Source organism: Rhinoderma darwinii, chromosome 2, assembly GCF_050947455.1.
Source record: "Rhinoderma darwinii isolate aRhiDar2 chromosome 2, aRhiDar2.hap1, whole genome shotgun sequence".
Lineage (NCBI taxonomy): Eukaryota > Metazoa > Chordata > Amphibia > Anura > Rhinodermatidae > Rhinoderma > Rhinoderma darwinii.
In genome coordinates, this window is record NC_134688.1 from 279,319,836 (window position 1) to 279,340,232 (window position 20,397).

General features: G+C 42.2%; 1 protein-coding gene across 11 annotated transcripts in view; it reads left to right on the forward strand.

Annotated features, from left to right (window-relative positions):
- LOC142742998 (protein 4.1-like) overlaps positions 1-20,397 on the forward strand; it is a 161,229-nt gene that overhangs the window by 15,010 nt on the left and 125,822 nt on the right. For 8 of the 11 annotated variants that reach the window (XM_075853311.1, XM_075853316.1, XM_075853321.1 and 5 more), the window contains exon 1: positions 14,022-14,086. The exons of 2 other annotated variants lie outside the window; for them this stretch is intronic. In XM_075853311.1, coding sequence (XP_075709426.1) covers positions 14,079-14,086 — 8 coding nt within the window. In that variant the 5' untranslated portion in view covers positions 14,022-14,078. Of the gene's footprint in view, positions 1-6,022; positions 6,384-14,021; positions 14,087-20,397 lie in introns of those variants that run through there. One more of the 11 variants, XM_075853313.1, reaches the window with a different exon arrangement.

Below are 20,397 nucleotides of genomic sequence, written 5' to 3' on the forward strand. Positions count from 1 at the left end.
CCTACAGGGGGCAGGGTGGCATCACCTACAGGGGGCAGGGTGGCATCACCTACAGGGGGCAGGGTGGCATCACCTACAGGGGGCTGGGTGGCATCACCTACAGGGGGCTGGGTGGCATCACCTACAGGGGGCTGGGTGGCATCACCTACAGGGGGCTGGGTGGCATTACCTACAGGGGGCTGGGTGGCATTACCTACAGGGGGCTGGGTGGCATTACCTACAGGGGGCTGGGTGGCATTACCTACAGGGGGCTGGGTGGCATCACCTACAGGGGGCTGGGTGGCATCACCTACAGGGGGCTGGGTGGCATCACCTACAGGGGGCAGGGTGGGTGGCATCACCTACAGGGGGCAGGGTGGGTGGCATCACCTACAGGGGGCTGGTGGGTGGCATCACCTACAGGGGGCTGGTGGGTGGCATCACCTACAGGGGGCTGGGTGGCATCACCAACAGGGGGCTGGGTGGCATTACCTACCAGGGGGGCTGTGGCATTATCTACAAAGGGCTGTGTGTGGCAACAAATTTAAATGAAATTCATCCGATTTTAAAACGGACAGGGAAAAAAACGGATGCAAATCGGGTCCAAATCGGCCGGTAAAAACGGCAACTCGGCCCGGAACGGAATCGGAACGGATGCAAATCGGATGCAAACCGGCCGGGAAAAACGGCCGATTTTCCCGGCCGGCACTCGGACCCTGTCGTGTGAATGAGGCCTTAATTGTATTAAAATTGTAGTGACGTGCTATTTGTAATATTGCTCTCGCTAACTATGCTCTCCTCCCGATGTTACTCGTGTGTCGTTTTCATAAGGACTGCAAAAATGGTTTACAGGGTCCCCAAGCTCTAGCTCCAGGCAGGTTTAACCCTCTATGCTATTTTATAGATACCTTGCTCTTTCTTGATGGTGGTATTTTGAGGATGTATTTAGCCAGTGTAGTTGACCTGAGGTTCTTGCCGCGTGTCAGAGAATCGAATGACAACTCACACGGTTTTACCACAGTTTGTAGTTTTCAGCTTCACCTGTGCTAGCTGCGGAACAGCGTCCATTCACTGGGAAAAAAAACGTGTGCCGATTTTGCGGTGCGTTTCTCGAACATTCGGCAAGGTGCCTCAACTACAATGTCTGAATAGTTGCACAAGATCTCATGCATTACAAAAGTTGATGTCACAAGGTTGTATTACACAAATGAAGCCACTTTTTACTATTTCCTGATCTAGCTGTGACAAATTAGGAAGTGATATACACAGAGAAGCATTAGGGTCTACTCACTGCATTTGGTGTATGCATCAGGACGTGTCCACTGGCCCTCTGTTCTTTTGGCGTCCGTCAGACTTTATGGCATACAGTCATCCGCAGGAGAGATTTCTCGCAGTGTCTTTAGACCCTTAGGGTATGTTCACACAGGTCAGATTTGCTGCGACAAATTCTGCAGCACATCAGACCCAGATTCCATAAAGGGTTCCATCTGAAAGTCTGCACCAAATCATGTTTATGCCAGATTTACAGATGCGGAGAACAGCGTGGGGGGGGGGGGGGGCCATACTTTCATCCACTGATGTAAAAAGAAATGATTTGTCCCTGCTCCCCGGCTGCTTGTCCTCTGAGATGACATTTCAATGTCACTTCACCTGTCTTTTTAAATCGAAAATGTTTTGTTTTTCTACTTTGTTTTTGCTGCGAATACAGCAAGAACCACAGCATTTGGCATTTTGTTGTGAATTTTCACTTTTCCCATTGAACTTAATAGGGAAAATATGCAACAGATACGGAACCATTCCGCAGCATTAACGGGCATGCTGCAAATCTGCTTGGCAGGTCAATTTCTGCACTGAAATTTTCAGCAGGGTGTGGACTACTGTAATACGCTGCAGACTTTCTCCCCGTAAATCCGGACTGAAAAATCACAGCAATTCCGCTATGTGTGACTATAGCCTAAAGCCTTATTCAGATAGTCGTGTTTGGTCCGTGATATAGGGACCGTATTTCCCGGACCGACAGTTCAGGGAGCGGACTCCTAGCATCATAGTTATCTAGTACTGTCCCGTACTGAAAACATACGAGTATGGAACCATATACCCACGGGGAGTCAGGGACGTCTAGCATCATACATAACTATGATGCTAGAAGGCTCCCTGAATTCAATGGAGATATCCCGCAACAATAAGCAGCGTTTACGCAAATACAATTGACGTACTGCGGGTTAAAAAAAAACAAACCACCGCAGGTCAATTACTGAGCGGTTTTTCAGCGTTTACATAGCGTGTGGAGGACATTTTTTTTCAAATCTCGTCCCCTTGGCTGCTACTGTTTTATGCTGTGGATTTTCCGCAACTAAATCCGTCGTGGAAAATCTGCAGTATTTACACTACGTGTGAACTGACCCTAAAGGAAAGACTGATTCACCCCCTTTCTTTGGTATTCACTCCTGCTAAAAAATAAATTAAAAGCTGCATGTGTGAATTCAGCCTAAATGTTTATAATACTGTTATGTCTAAGGGTCCTTTTACATGGCCCAATATAGGTCGTGAAAACAAGCGCTGATCAACGAGAGCTCTTAGATCGGCGCTCCTTCCACAAGGCGCAATGATCGCTTCTGTATGGGGACGAGCGATCGTCTACACAGGGAGATGTGCTGCCGACTAGCTTAGATCCGCCTATGAACGAGTGTTTGCTTGTTCATCGGCTGATCGTTGCCCTGTTAACACAGAGCAATTACCCGGATTGAGCACTTGGATAAGCGCTCGTTTGCCCGATCGTTGGTACCTTTTAAAAACAAAACATAAGTTGTCCTTGTGTAATACAATACTCCGCAAAAAAGTGGCCATGCTGCGTATAACCATATAGCTTTCATTTTCTAAGCATTCGTAATTTTTAGGATATATTCACACATTGCAGCTTTTTGGAGCAGTTTTTGAATCCACTCCTGTTTGTGGCTTTAGAAACTGCATAAAAAAACTTCACATAAACTGTACTGTGTGAATATACCCGAAATGTCCCTTCAGATGGTGTGGTTGAGGTACAGTGACAATTTCACTAGTTTTTTTTACCATGATTTGGTGCGTTTTTATGCAGTTGCTGTAAAAAAAACCAAAACAACCACACTGAAAAGCGTAACAGATCAGGGCAAAAACGCACGTGGTCAACTGCAACATCTGAAATTGACCCTTAGGCCTTATTCACACGAACGTGTCCATTTTGCGCACGTAAAAAACGCAGTATTTTTCCTGCGTTGCAGTTCCGTTTTTTACGTCGGCAAAATAAACTGAAGGAGGAGGTTTTCTTTTTCTCATCGTTTCTTTAGCAACTGTTGCGTGAATCACATACGGCACACGGATGTACGTCCGTGTGCTGTCCGTGATTTTCACGCACCCATTGACTTCAATGGGTGCGTGATGCGCAAAAAACGCACAAGTATGGGACATGCAGTGAGTTTCACGCAGCGGACACTGCGTGAAAAACACAATGTCTGAATGGCCCTGTTGAATTGCATTGGTCCGTGTGATGTGCGTTGTTTTAACACGGATGTGAAATACGCTCGTCTGAATAAGGCTTTAGGCCGGGTTCCCACTGCGGAATTTCTGCAAACGGAATTTTGTGCGGAAACTCTGCAGCATTTACAGTAGCCGCGAAGTGAATTTGATTTAGAAAGTTTCGCCCACGCTTCGGAAAAAAAAAATGCACAAAAGTCGTGCGGAAAGTGTTCTGCGGTGCGTTTTTCAATTCCGCAGCACGTCAATTTATGCTGCATGTCCTGTGCGGAGATGCTACATGTTTGGCCCATAGACTTCAATGGGGAGCAGAAATTCCACAACAGATTTGTTGCGGTTTTTACAGCGTTTACGGAGCAGAAACACCGTAAAACCTGCTGGAAGTCAGCAGGTGCACATATACTTTGCTATAACCAATGTTTAACACTAAATACGCAGCAAAAAACGCAGCGTTTCCACAGCTATGTGAGCAGAAACAACACTATTTGGTGCAGATTTATCAGTGGTTTTCTAGAGATTCTGCTGCAGATTTTCTGTTGCAGAAAATCTGCAGCGTATCCTGTGTGTGGAAACATACCCTTGAGCTGGGTTCCCACGAGACGGAAATGCTGCGTAAAAATCACGCATCATGTCCAACCTGGAACCCGCAGGACATTCTGTCCGAAAAATCGCACATTGTGGTGTTTTTTTTGTTTTTTTTTTGTTAATTCTGCTGCAGAGGAAAGCCGTTCAAACTTACCCCCTCTTTCCTCTGACGTCCGATCCGGCCTCCCTGGATAACGTTTCAGGCCATGTGACACTGCAGCCTGTGATTGGCTGCAGTGTCACATGGGATGCAACGTCATCCCAGGAGGCCGGACTGCATGAAGGAGGGCGTTCTGGGGAAGTATGTTAATTTTTTTTTCTTCCAGCGTTGCGACTTTTGCGGCATAAACGCTGTGATTGCGCCGCAAAAAGCGCAACGCTTGGCTTCCTGTTGCGGGTTTTGTAAACCCGCAACGGAAAATGAACAAAAACGGACTTGCTGCGGAATTAAATTTCACACCGCAGGTTAAGTTATTAACGTTGACGCTGTGTTTTTTTTTCGCAGCGTGGGCATGAGATTTTCTAAATCTCCGGCTTTGCTGCTACTGTAAATGCTGCAGAATTTACACACAGAATTCTGTTGCGGAAATTCCGCAGCGTTTACCCTACGTGGGAACACGACCTTAGGGTGCAGATTTTGTTGTAGAAATTTTCTGCGACTGAAAATCCGTTCCATTCATCTATAGGTATGTTCCCACAAGTTTGAGACACATAAAAGTACACCGTGTGATGCGCATAAAAGTACTCCACGTATCTGACCTAGAATCCACAGGAAATGCCGCCTGAAAGACCGCACCGCCACTTCTTGCCTTCACTGGCTTTGCAATAGCGACACGTCCCTCTGGTATCCAAGCAGCCCCGCCTCCTGTGATGACACTGCAGCCCATGTAACCGCTCTGGTAATCGTGGGATGAAGCGTCATACCAGGAGGCCGGGATGCACGGAGAACAGCCAGGAAAACAAGGAGACAACACTATGACAATCCCAGGGGTGGAAGAATACACTTTATTTTTTTATTTTTTTATTTTTTTTTATTCGATTTAAAAAAACAAAAAGGTGTGTGGTTTTTGTTTCAGATTTTGCGATTTTTGTGGCAGAATCGCAGCGGTTCTGCCGCAAACATCGGTACATTTGCTATATGCTTTTAACTCCCCATTTAAACTTAACAAACTCCAGCAAAATCGCAACATTTCCACAGCGTAAATTGGCATGCTGCGCATTCAAAAACCGCGCTGCAAATCCACTTTAAGTGTAGCTAAACATTTGACAAATTTCTGATGTGTCATAGTGTCACGTCAGAAATTTGGATTGGTGGGGGTCCTAGCACTGAGACCCCCACTAATCGCTAGAACGAAGCAGCTGAAGTGCTTTTTCCGGAAAGCCGATGTATCGGAGTACGGGCTCGTAGGCTTTCTATTGTGTCCGTACACCGATACATTTATCTACAACGTTTAATGGACGTATTTCTAGGTCATCTTTAGATTTTTGGGATAAATGCTTAATGTTTACCATGACCTTCCTTTATTAGTATTTCAATTCAGGACCGCACAATGTGGATAATGCTCGGCTGTTGTCAGTTACCCACAACAAGATTTTATACTTGTAAATAATTCCTAATTTAAGAACCAAAAAGGAGAAACTTATTCTCTTGCTCCATGCTGAAGCTACTGCAAGTTTCTAAAAACACGAAGGCTGGAAGAATGGAATCTAACACACATACTGTAAATATGTATCATTATTCTGATTGATATGTTTGCTTATCTTCATCGTGTGTCATCTGCCACCAATCCATCTTGGTGCCATCCAAAGACACAATATCATGCCTCTCCACCTCCCTCCTCTACCTCTCTGGAGACCACAGCTGAGCCTGAACTCCATCAATATAAATAAACCCTCCGTTATCCATGGTAAACAAAGCCTCCTCAGCCACCTCCCCCACTTTGATACGCCCCTTACTCCTCCATAACACTGTCTCCCGCTAGATCCTCTTTTGTATTCCTGCAAAATGTTCCCATCGTATGGAAAATAAAGCAGCAGGACAATAGCTGGAAATTGTGGCGAAGTAGTGTGAAGACTTCAGAGTATTTGTGTATATGAAAGGGATTTCTTATTATCCATCATCCACAAGGGTTCAGGAATAAATTCATCGTCTCCTCCCCTCTGCTTTCCTGGAGGCATCAAGAAATCCAATCCCAGAGAGGTGGAGAGGAGGCGTTGGTAGAGGTATGATAACCTATTAACTGACAGAGCAGCTGGTACCTGGGGTGTAGCTGGCAAACCGAGAAGATACCCATTGCTGATGCTTAAAGGTCGGTGACATGTTCTCTAGTGGATTTTTTCTAGATGTATTGTGTCTTGTACCTTCCTTAGAAATGCCTGCCACAAGTCTTCTCTGTGTTTGACTTGGGTTTTTTTTTGTGTTTTTTTTAACCTATATGAATTGTTGCAGTTTAATGATCTATACAATAAGTAACTGCTAGCCCACTCGTGTGTACGCTTTTTTTTTATTTTATTTTTTTTATTTTTTTATTTTATCTTACAAACAAGAAAATACCTTTTTTTATTTCCTTTGACCTTTATTTGTTTTATGTCAAGTTCTGCATAGGTTTGTTCTAACTGTTTATTATAATGATGTGAAATGAGTGTAGATCATATACAAAGTGCATTTATGCGTTGTGGTGCCTGCTGGGTGATGACCACCTCCATCGGCTGCCTCTTACTACAGCACTTTTTGTTGCATTGCATCCCTGTTTGAGTGCACAGTCCCCTCCTATCTAGTAATGTTGGAATTATCTCCAACAAAAGCTGGTGCCCTTTTGAAGGAGAATCGCTGAATAAGATTCTCCGTGGCAGGAACATTTTTCAAACAATGCAGCCCTTTGAGCCATGTGTTGGCTTTGGGGAATGTTATTTGTGTATCCCCGCTCACACTGACACTTTCAGTCTGTATGTTTATTTGTAGAACGCTCTCCGTGTACGCAGCACTCTACAGGTTTAATGGATGATCATTGATAGGTGACGGCTAGTTTTGTTATATTGTCTGCAGGTTACATCATACGTGCATGAAAACTATTGGGTAATTTGTGTATTCACAGTTTGGGTATAATACTGTTTATTTTATATCACTAAGGGTTCATTCACACATTACAGCTGAGGTGCGGTTAGACCCACAAGGGAAAATCGCATGTCTTTACCATGATTTAATGTGATTTTTGTTGGGTAAAAAAACCTAACCGCATAGAAAACCACCAAATTGGACCCTTACACGTCCCTCTGTGTCATACAGAGTACGCAGTCACTTTGACTCCTATGAGGCTTCCAAACAAATCTCTTTATTTCAAGCTCTCTCATACAGGTCAGTCTTGTGGGAAGCCTGTTACGTTTTTGTGGGAGGAACCGCATCCGAACACATGGGGGACATACATTGTAAGCTTTCTTCATGTTGCCATCATTTTTCAAGTCTTCATACCATGTGCATTACCTATTCACATCTAATAGGACTTGTTTTACAGTAAAATAAGTTTGTGGCTGTGGTGGATATATGAACACTATGGAGCTTGTGAGCTTCTATGAGGCATTTCATACTGGGGGTGGAGGGTGTTCAAATCCAGGGGCAATGGGAAACCATATTGGGTGTGGCAGATGCAAAGTAAAACACGGACAGCACATTTGACGTCGTCCGTGTCTTTCACACAGCCATTCATTACAATGGGCCACGTGGTCTGTTGAAACTGACCAAAATATGACATGCTGTGAGTTTCACGCAACGGACACACGCTACGTGAAAAACCACGGATGTGTGAATAGCTGTATTGAATTGCATAGGTCAGTGTGCTGTCCGTTTTTTTTGTTTTTTTTAAAAAGACAGAACACGGACGTATAATACGCTCGTGTGAATAAGGCCTAATGTTGTAGGGTATCTGTATTTACGAGCCACAGGTCATGGTGCAAGTTGTGACAAATTTATAAAAACGTGGCACGATAGCCCGTTCGCTAGCATACATTTACACCGATATTTGTAGAAAAATAAATAGTCACAATTCTTTAACAAATTTGGCGCATCTTATCTCTCCTCATTGCCATGCACAACCGCTTTTGTAGACACTTGTTTTTTTTTTATACAGTGAAATAAAAAAAAGGTTTGCCGACGCGTGCCAAAAGGACTTGGTTTTAGCATACTCTGGGTGCATCGGTCCTGTGGATACATTTGGTTTATGCGCTGGGATCTTTATCCATGCATACGCCGAACGTATTAAAATAGCGAGATGTGAGCAAAGCTTAAAACGTATAATAAATTTGCCTCCATTTTTGTGGTGTAGTTTGGAACAGAGTTCTGGCGCATTTTGCTTAGTAAATCCCCTCCACTATTAATGATATAAATTCATGTGCTGTTTTTTCTAGACCTTATTTACATTCGGAAATGTTTAGGTGTCGGAGAAGCTTTAACCCCTTAGTGACCACTAATACGCCTTTTTACGTCGGTCACTAATGGGCTTTAGGCTAGGCTGACGCCTTTTCACGTTCGCCTAGTCTAAGTCCTGCATGGGTCTCCCGTGCAGGCTGGAGCCGGGGCTCTGCTGTCTGATGACAGCTGAGCTCCTGCTCCAACGCCCGCGATCGAAGTTTACTTCGATTGCGGCCGTTTAACCCGTTAAATGCCGCCGTCAATAGCGACCGCGGCATTTAACTTTGTTTACAGAGGGAGTGCGCTCCCTCTGTCACCCATCGGCGGCCCGCGAATGAAATCGCGGGTCTCCGATGGGGTGTCATGGCAGCCGGGGGCTTGATAAAAGCCCCTAGGTCTGCCCTGGACATATTCCTGTTTGGACGCGCCGGAGGCACGTCCTAACAGATTGCCTGTCAGATTTACACTGACAGGCAATAATGCTCTGGTATACGAAGTATACCAGAGCATTATAGCAGCGATCGGAACATCGCACAGTAAAGTCCCCTAGTGGGACTAATAAAATAAGACATCAAAGTGAAATAAAGATTATTAATAAAAAGTACAGTAAAAAAATAAATCCATTTTTTTCCATAAAAAGTGGTTTTATTTAGTAAAAGTGTAAAAAAAAAAAAAGTACACATATGTGGTATCGCCGCGACCGTAATGACTCCATTAATAAAGTTAATATGTAATTTAAACCGCAAAGTGAACACCGTAAAAAAAAAACATGGCGAAATTGCATTTTTTTTTCCATTGCCCCCCAAAAAAGTCATAATAAAAATGAATCAATAAGTCCCATGCTCCCCAAAACAGTACCATTCAAAACTACGTCTTGTCCCGCAGAAAACAAGCCCAAAAAATCACTACATTGATGGAAAAATAAAAAATTTACGGCTCTTGGAAAGCGACGATGCAAAAGCAAATAATTTTAGTTCAAGTGTTTTTATTGTGCAAAAGTCGTAAAACATAAAAAAACCTCTACATATGTGGTATCGCCGTAATCGTACCGACCCATAGAATAAAGGTAACATGTTATTTACGTCGCATAGTGAACGGCGCCAATTTAAAAACGCATAGAACAATGGCGGAATTTCAGGTTTTTTTTATAATCCCCCCCCCCAAAAGGGTTAATAAAAGTTAATCTAAAAATGATATGTACCCAAAAATGGTGCTATTAAAAAGTACAACTAATCCCGCAAAAAAAAAGTCCTCATACAGCTATGTAGACGAAAAAATAAAAACGTTATAGCTCTTTGAATGCGACTATAGAAAAAACGAATAAAATAGCTTGGTCATTAGGGCCTAAAATGGGCTGGTCACTAAGGGGTTAAGGCAGTTAAAAGCCACTGTTTGTTTACATGCTTTACAATCTGCTTTATCTTGAATCAGCTTGACATGTTATCAGCCATTCCAGACGTCCTAGGTCACTTTAATGATTTAATCCGGCATTGATGAGCTTCACCACATATACTGTACACTACGAAGTCTCCGGAGTTGTGTACTGGTCCCTATCTGTTATCCCTGATGTTTTCATCTATGTTCTTACTTTATAATTTATTTATTTATTCTAATGGGGCCAAACCCAGCAGGAAAGGGACACGTAAAAACAGCACAACTGAACGGTGTTGCATACGGTTTTATCATGCCTTTAATGTCTATGTTATTAGAAATTAGTTCCTGTGTGACATTATTGAAGATGGTTTTACTACATTTTTAGAACCGTTTAAGTCCTAATTTGAACCGCAGTGTTTGTTCACATGGTTAGTTTTAAGCATGCGTTTTATTTATTTTGGTAGATCAACTCCAATGTCCCTCGATGGGAGTTCATCAACAAAAATAGAAACGCATGCTAAAAATGCAACAAAAACGCACCATGTGAACCCAGCCTTTTAAGGCAGCTTTTGCATCAGTATTTGGAAGCCTAAGGGGGAGTTCACACAGTTTTTTTTGACGTGGAAAAAGTGCCAAAAAATGGCCGAAAATGTGTCTCATTGATTTCAATGGGAGGCGGAGGCATTTTTTTCCCGCGAGCGGAAAAACCATCTCGCAGGAGAAAGAAGGTACATGCCCTCTCCGGGCGTTTACACCTCTGACCTCCCATTGACATCAATGGGAGGCGGAGAGAGCGTATTTCGCAGCGGTTTTTTGCCCACGGCGCCCAAATGGAATTTTGAGGCAGATGTTCCGCCTGCAAAAAACTCTGTGTGAACCTGGCTGATATGCTTTCTCTGCCTCCCATTGATGTCAATGGGAGGTCAGAGTCGTAAACGCCCGAAGATAGGGCATGTCCCTTCTTTTTCGACACTGTTACTGTGTCAAAAAACTCCTAAGGGGGAGTTCAAAAGATTTTTTTTTTTTCTGCCTTCAAAAAACTCCTGTGTGAGCTTCCAGTGTTTTATGCCCACAGCAGTTGAATGTAATGCAAGGACCGTGGGCAAAAAAATGGTCAAACCAGCACCACAGGTTTTTTCTGCCTCCCATTGAGGCTGTCTTTTGGCAAGGATTCAGACACGGTTCCCACATCAAAATCTGCGCCAAAAAACCCTGTGTGAAAAGAACATAAACCAAATTTAAAGAAAATAAAAACTGAATTGTACCTCTCCTGTTATGGATTCCTGGTTTTCTATCAAACACTTTTGCAACATACGGACCAAAATACTGCTGTCTGAATGAAGCTTAAAAGCTAACCATCAGTATGTCCTTACTACCGCTGCCTCCTGGACTCCAGCGGTGCTTTTGGGTTTTTTTTTTTCTAGGTCCCCCCAGTTCCTGAAATATGTCCCCTGGATGCTTCCGTGCCAATAATGCTAATGATTCGCTGGCTAGCCAAGAGGGCATCAATGCCAGCGATTCTCCTATGGTGGAGCTACCTCACAGCCTATGACGCTGTCCTATCGGCCTGAGGCTGCTTTACACACACTGCCTTATCTCGGAATGAAAAGAGAGGGAAGTTGTGTAGTGGCTCAGCAGCGAGCCACACGACCATCACAACTAAAGAAAGAAAGAAATAAACAGAAAAGCCCTGGTAATAAAGCGGCATGGACATGGCAGAGCTGTGCGCATGAAATCTGTACTGAGGCATACAGAGTCGCTCTGTACTATAGAGGCATAGGCGCTCCGTGTGCCACTGTATGGCGCTCTATAATACGGCTTTTGATAAAACATGTCTATGTTTATATCTGAGGCATATAGTGGTACAGTATGACATATAGATTTCCATGGGTTCTGTAGGTTGAACAGAGCCATAATACGCCTGTGCATGAACCCTAATGCATGTTAGTACTCTGGTTTATAATATAGTTGGCACTGAGGGACACCCCAAGCACTATAAACACTTTTGTATGATTGGACGACTTATAAATTCCAATCATTTTGATGTCAAATTACTCTTCTGCTTCTCCTCTTTATGCAAAAACCACAGTGGAGAAATGTGAACATACCGCGAGGCCAGGATCATATGTGCAGTTTTTGGGCTCCGTTTTTTTTTTTAGCCATACACAGGAATGGACATAAAAGAAAGGCGATGTATCAGTTTTTTCATTATACCTTTCTTTCCTTTGGGATCCACTTCTGGCCTTGGCCAAAAACTGCATTAAACTAAGGCCTTATTTACACGAGTGTATTTCACGTCCATGATACGCGCGTGAAAATCACGCACGTCGCACGGACCTATGGAAGTCAATGGGGCCATTCAGACATTCCGTGTTTTTCACGCAGCGTGTGTCTGCTGCGTGAAACTTACTGCATGTCCTATACTTGAGTGTTTTTTGCGCATCACGCACCCATTGAAGTCAAAGGGTGCGTGAAAATCACGGACATCACATGGATGCATAACCGTGTGCTGTTTGTGATTCGCGCAACAGTTGCTCAAGGAATGATGGGAAAAAGAAAACCACCTCTGTTTCATTTTGCATACGTCAAAACCATTTGACATAAGGATGCCATATGCGCAAAAATAACGCAGGCACGCACCAAACACTGATGACACACTGAACTGCAACACGCGCAAAATGCAGCGTTTTTTACGCGCACAAAACGTACACGTTCGTATAAATTAGGCGTAAGGGAGTTTTATCTACCATCGCTGGGTTCCCTTCCCAGTATTTACAATTATTTTTTTTCCCTCCATTTTCTTTCTGTGCTTTGGAGAGGAAAGGAAAAGTGCTTCACTATGGAGTCTCCTTTGCCAAGAATGCCAAGTGTCCTGGTTTTTCATTGTTTGCTTGTAATCCTTCTTTTCGATCACTCATTTGAGTATCTTGCCTAGGCACAATATACATCCTAGTGTTAGTATTTTGTAGTACCTGCAGACAATCCTGCACCTTTCTACTAGCAGGTTGTATACACCACTAATCGTGCCCCCATAGAGGTTACTAGCGGCACAATCGGTAATTGTAAATGCTGCATGTAGTGACATGGCTGCCTTGTGCATGGATCTCCAGAGCCGTCACTGAGTGACAATGACACTCCTAGCGATTGAAATGTCAGCAACAACTTGTCAAATCACTTCTTATTACTTGGTTTCGTTTTTAGCCTGCACCAATGTTTAGGGAGGTAAATTACGATACAACTGGTCTTCAAAGTTCCTCATCACATTGTGTGGTAAAAAAGGGAGAAAAAAAAGTTTCTGGAGGTTGATTTGTACTTTAAGATTTACCTTGCTTTGCTGTTTAATGTTTAAGGCCTTATTCAGACGAACGTGTCCGCAAAAAACTGACACGTTTGTCATGCGTTGCCGTTCCGTGTGTGTTCCTAGTGGCATTAGTTGTATTATGTACACATTTCTTTATTTTTTTAATTTTTTTTTCTCTCTAATTTCTTATGAATATGTGCGTGAATCAGACCGCATGTGAAATGTGTGCCGTCCGTGATTTTCACGCACCCATCGACTTCAATGGGTGTGTGATGCGCAAAATACGCACAAGAATAGGACATGCAGTGAGGTTCACGCAACGGAAACACGCTGCGTGAAAAACACCATGTTTGAATGGCCCCACTGAATTGCATAGGTCCGTGTGACGCCTGTTGTTTTAACGGCCGTCACCCGGATGTATTCAACGTTCGTGTGAATAAGGCCTTTGCTTTTCTTGGTGCCACTATTTGCTACCATTTTCTATGTTTACCCTTTTCTTCACGGAATCGGTGGAGGTCTGGCTCCTGGACCTCCACTAAGGCATCTAACTGATATCAGAACTGGAGGGTTGCTGTAAATCCAGCTCTGTTATCTACCTTTACTTCTATATTATTGTTTTATACCCATTTTGAGAAATTATTTTGTTTTTGTTTTTTTGAGTGCACACATTTCAAATAAATGTGTGCTACAAAGAGGAAAAAATAGGAAGTGTCTGTACCGGAGGTGGCTTAATAAAATATTTGCTTGAGAAGGCTTTTTGCAATGTGGGTGACCTATTGTTCAGGGAGGGAATGGCTTTTTTTTTTTTTTTCTTCTCCTGGGTGTGGGTTTAGCAAAGATTATTGCTGTCTCGCCATTGCCTGATTGCACTTTTCAGTGCGTGCATGAAATTGTAGCCCCAGAGGGAATATCACTCTTACGCTTATGAAGAGGTAAGCTTCGCCTGTAATCATTCATTTTAACTCTTACTTATTATAAGAATATCAGATTGTCTATGTGCTTAGCACTTTTTATAATGCACCCTAAAGGAAGTGGTGGTTTTTTTTAAAAAAAATTTCTGGGCGCCATATGAGGCTAGGTTTTTATACAATTTTGCAGCTGAAAAATATTTGTTTTCTCACAAAGGAAAGCAGTTAGGTCTTAAAACTTTTAGTTAGTATTTTGATTATTTTTATTGTAGTGAAAATGCTACTTTTTCAGTTGTGTGTTTTTGTTTTTTTAAGCATTTATCTTGTCCGATACAAATGTTTTATTTGTAGAAAACAATGCAGTACATAGTAAACCGTTCTCTTTTACATAGTGTATGTTATTTAGTACAGAGACTGGGTAACCTACAACTAATGCACATTAAATATAGAAAATCACACAGGCAAAATAATATTATAATCTTTTGTAATCCGCTCTTTACTGGCATGAATGCCCACCCTCTCGTATTTGTCCAGCAGAGTTATTGTCCCCCTTCTTTGTATTCTAGTCCATTTGTCTTCCTAGGACAGAAGTCTTTTAGGCCTCTCGCAGCTGGAGTGTACGTCTCATAATAAGAAACCTGAATGTTTAGGCAGATCATGCACCTGAGACTGACAGACGTAACGGCTTTGAGACTTCTTGTCATTGGGCAGATGTTTTTTTTTTGTCTTAACGCCACTGAGAGAAAATGGCATCTTTACATGTAAAGCACGACAAAATAAGGAGAATCAGCGCTTCAAGAAGAAATAATCTGCTAGAGGAAATTCTATTTTTACTATTCTTTAAGAGGTTTATAATAACAGGGTTTTAAACAGAGTTCAAAGCCGTGTGCACGGCAGTGCATAGAGACTATAGGGCTCCCTAGTGTGGATCCGGACGGCCCTGTGTGCTGTCTTGTGTATGGAGCTATCCTTCCCTAGAAGCAATGCTTCCTATGAAATCCGTCATACAGAGCCGTCATTTTGGTGATGATGAAAAAAACTTTGTTAGTAGAATGAAAGCCCCAGGAACGATTGTGTTTTGGTAGGACTGCAATACTTACTATTTATTGATTTATAAACTAAGCAGTTGGATTTAAGTGAAAGGGATTTTATGGAACTTTGATATTGATAACCTATCCTTAGGATAGGTCATCAATATCAGATGGTTGTGAGGTGTAACTTCAGGTGCCCTCTCCGATCAGCTGATTGAAGAGCCACTGCGCTTTGGTGAGCATTGCTTTATTAGGCACCGCTCTGCACATTTGGTAGTGACTGTGCCTGGTACTGCAGCTCAGTCCCATTGACTTAGAGACTCAGGGCACTTATAATCTGGTGACAATCTCCTACATGATGTGATCGGCACTGTAATGTAGAGAACAGTGGTTTTTATTTTGAAAAACTTTCATTTTTGAGCAAGTTATGAGCTAGTTTAGATTTATGCTAATGAGTTTCTTAATGACCAACTGGGCGTGTTTTTCCTTTTGACCAACTGGGTGTTGTACAGAGGAGTGTATGACGCTGACCAATCAGTGACTAATCAGCGTCATACACTTCTCATTGTTCCAGCCCAGCATGATCCACAGCACAGTGAGATTGTGCAGTGAAAGAAGCTGGGCTGGAACAATGTGGTGACAGAGTCTCTTTAAAGAGGCTCTGTCACCAGATTATAAGTGTCCTATCTCCTACATAATCTGATAGGCACTGTAATGTAGATAACAGTGGTTTTGTTCCAGCCCAGTGAAAGAAGCTGGGCTGGAACAATGAGAAGTGTAGGACACTGATTGGTCAGCGTCATACACTTCTCTGTATAACGCCCAGTCGGTAAAAAGTAAAAACACGCCCAGTTGTCTATTAAGAAACTAATTAGCATAAATCTAAAATTGTACATAACTTGCTCAAATATGATCATTTTTCAAAATAAAAACCACTGCTGTTATCTAAAATTACAGCACCGATCAGATTATGTAGGGGATAGAGCATTTATAATCTGGTGACAGAGCCTCTTTAAATCGGGACTTTACCAGTTACAGCCTCTTCCACATGTACAGAACTGTGCCTGCTAAGCAATGAAAAGGCCGCAGCACTCACTCGAGAGCAGCGGCCCCTACAACCAGCGATCTGATATTGATTACCTATATAAATAAATAAATCTACATTTTCTTTCAACTTTATGGATGGATTTCAATTATGATCTCTATTTCGTATTTTTTTTTTCTCTTGCTAAATAAACGATAAAACTTTCCAAGACATGGGGCTGGGCGATATGACCTAAAAATAAAATCTCATCAGAATTGCCTCACATTTCTGACATGACACTGGAAATAGGGCTTCAGTCACATACAGCAGGTTTTGTTGCAGATATTTCTGCAATTGAAAATCCGTTGCTTTCATCTGAATGGAGTTGTTTCTGCAGCAAGCACGTGGATTTCTTCAAGGTTCATTCAGATGAATGGAACCAATTTTCAGGCGCAGAAATTTCTTAAGCAAAATCTGCCACATGTGAATCCAGCCTTAGGCCTTGTTCATACAGTGCAGATTTGCTGCTGATTTTTGCATGTATTTTTTTTTTTAAGCCAAAACCAAGAATGGAAACGAAACATTAAAAAAAATATTAAAAGGCCTTATAAGTCTGTTCTCCTCCAGGATCCAATTCTGGTTTTGGCTTATAAAATGCATGTAAAATCTGCACTGCTTAAAGAGGCTCTGTCACCAGATTTTGCAACCCCTATCTCCTATTGCAGCAGATCGGCGCTGCAATGTAGATAAGAGTAAAGTTTTTTTGTTTTTTTTAAAACTACCATTTTTGGCCAAGTTATGACCATTTTTGTATTTATGCAAATGAGGCTTGCAAAAGTACAACTGGGCGTGTTTACAGTAAAAGTACAACTGGGCGTGTATTATGTGCGTACATCGGGGCGTGTTTACTACTTTTACTAGCTGGGCGTTGTGAATAGAAGTGTATGATACTGACGAATCCGCATCATCCACTTCTCTACGTTACCACCCAGCTTCTGGCAGTTCAGACACACAGTTTTGAGACTGAGACAAAGTTTGCTGCTTCAGTTTTTATAGTGCCAATTTGCATTAACTCTAGATTGTTATGTAGTGATCAGATGAATTGAAATTAATTGCAAAGTCATTCCTTAAATTATTCACTGTTTTTATGGTTGAGTAGTTTCCCCTGGGAAAACTATCACAGATTTTTTCACTGAATAAATACGCATGGGATTTTTGTACTTCAATATTAAATTTATAAAAAGCTTCAAAAAAATCCCATACTATTGATCTATAATGGTCTTGTGCTTGCACGACATCGACACAGGTTATTCAGACAGACTTATGGTGTAAATCTTAATAGCCAGAAACATATGTTTTGTTTGTGTTTTTTTAAAAAGGTTCTCTCCCTCCCCTATGGTATATGAATGCTGAATATTTAAACTAAGTTCTTATATGACAGTCATTAATTCCATTAGGATGTTATGACTTAAGACTATGTATCCATCTGCGTTCCTTCTGTAGTAGTAACCTATCTGGATTGCCTCCTCTACTAGAGGGTCGTATCACTTCGATGGCATGGAATGATTTCCTATTGATTGTTTGCATGAATCTACCGCATGTATCTTCAGTCCCCCATACATTGCCAATTTGGTCCAGGATTCTCCTTCGGAATTCCCGTATTGTTTTTGCCACATAGTTCTCTTGGCAGGGCATGTGGCCATGTAAATGACCCCCTTGGTCTTACAATTTGCAAATTCCCTGTTTCTATATGTCTGTCCAGCGGTGGCACTGATGAAGGTGCCTCCTTTTGCAATGTATTTGCAAGCTTTGCAGGACCCACACTTGAAGATTCGCACTGGCTTGATGGGAAGCCATGTTGATGGATGCGGGAATTCCTTGAAGTGGCTATGTACTAGGCGATGTTGGAGATTTTTTACCACGTCTATAAGTAATGAGTGGGTATGGGGCTACTGTTTTGTTCGGATCCTTATCGGCAGTTAAGCTCCCTCAGAATTTTGCATAAAATATTTCTGATCGCCTTGTGGTTCAAAGGTTCCCACCATCCTAATCAGCGATGACGTCTCTGCCTCCTTTTGGTTTTTTTTTTTTTTTTTTATTGTCCGTTTGGGCCTTTTCTTATAAGCGTTGACTTTCCGTTGAGGGGTTCCGTCGGAGGTTTCCGTCGTTGAACCCCTTAACGGAAAGTCAAACGGAAACCACAGCTTCCGTTTGCATCACCATTGATATCAATGGTGACGGAAACATTGCTAATGGTTTCTGTTTGTCACCATTCCGGCAGGTTTCCGTTTTTTCGACGGAATCCATAGCGCAGTCGAGAGCCCACCAGCCCAGATAAAGATTAGTGTAACTTGGTGCACAGGGACTGCCCATGGCTATCCCTCTGAGCTCGTGGTAGAAGTGTCCCCCGAAGAGGAAACACAATAGTGAAGAAACGTGTTGGGCTGATTTATTATTGACCGACAGAGGGTGTAATGGTATAGCTGGGGACTTGCTATCAATGGACACAGCTTTATTAGGTGCACCTTTTTAGATTTTGGCCATTGAGCTCTTGAGAACAGGCTGTCATAGACTATCATAGAGGAAGAGATATCTCAGGGTAAGGCACCGAAATCAAACGGGTCTCTCTCTATACCAAGGATCAAATATAGATAAATATTGGAATTGACAGGAAATAATAGATATTTATTTAAAAACCTTCTAAAACAAAAATAAAAAATAAATAATTTAAAAATACTTATGATTTGTTTTTGTATTTTTTCTATGTTTCCTGCTGTTAGGATTTACACAAGTCAGCCTGAATAACCTGTGTCGATGTAACGTGCGCAAGCACGAGGCAATTCTATATCAATACATTGGTAGTGGATTTTTTTTTAAGCCTTTTTATAAATCCTATATTGAAGTACAAAAATCCCCATGGGTATTTATTCAGGCAAAGGGTCATTCCTTACCATGAAAGTTCTCTTAATCACAAAAACCCCATTTCCACTGCAGTTCAGCCTTGCCACAAAATGACCTGTTGACATCATTTCAGTGATCTTCTGATTAGTTCAGGAGGAAGTGTTAATGAGGACTAGCAGCTGATATCACTCTGTCATGCTGATTGAATTATAAAAGCAGAATGGTAGCTTTAAAAGGGGGATAGTGCTCGAAATCATTGTCTTCTTCTGTTAACCATGGTTACCTCCAAGGAAACACGTGCAGCCATCATTACTTTGCATCAAAAGGGCTTTACAGTCAAGGACATTGCTACTTGTAAGATTGCCCCTGAATTAACCATTTGTCGGATCATCAAGAACGTTTAATTGCTGTGAAAAGAGGCTTCAGGGCAGCCAAGAAAGTCCAGCAAGTGCCAGGACATCTCCTAAACGGGATCGGTTCAACACCAGTGCAGAGCTTGCTCAGGAATAGCAGCAGGCAGGTATCAGTGCATCTGCACACACAGAGAGGCGAAGGCTTTTGGAGGCTGGCCTGGTGTTCAGAAAGGCAGCAAAGAAGCCACTTCTCTCCGAGCAAAACATCAAGGACAGCCTGACATGTTGCAGGAAGTACAGGGATTGAATTGCAGAGGACTGGGGTAAAGTTCTTTTCTCTGATGAAGCCCCATTCAGACTGTTTGGGACAGCTGGAAGAATGATTGTCCGGAGAAGAAAAGGTGAGTCCTACCAGGAGTCCTGTGTCATGCCAACAGTAAAGCATCCTGAGAAAATTAATGTGTGGGGTTGCTTTTCATCCAATGGAGTGGGCTCACTCACAATTTTGCCCAAAACACTTTTATGAATAAAAAATGGTATCTAAACAGCCTCCAAGAGCAACTTCTCCCAACGATCCAGGAGCAATTTGGTGACTAAATTCTTTTTTCAGCATGATTGGAGCACCATGTCACAAGGCAAAAGTGACAAGTGTCTTGATCAACAAAACTTTGAAAATTTGGGTCCATGGTAGTTTTGATCTGTACCATTTTTGGGTACTTTTTTTTTTTTTGATTCAATTTTTTGGAAGGTGGAGTTACCAAAAGATTGTGGTATGGTTTATTATTATTTTCTTTTACAGCGTTCACCGTGCGGGATAAATAATGAAATACTTTTTGTAGTTCAGGTCGTTACGGACGCTGCGATAACAATTATGTATAGCTTATTTATCTTGTTTATATTTTTAAAAATAAAGGACTGCTAAGGGAAAAGGGGGATTTTTACTTTTATTACGTTGAAAGTTTTTAAATTTTTTTTTTTGAAAACTTTGTTTTGTTTTGTCCCACTAGGGGACTTGGATGCAGGAAG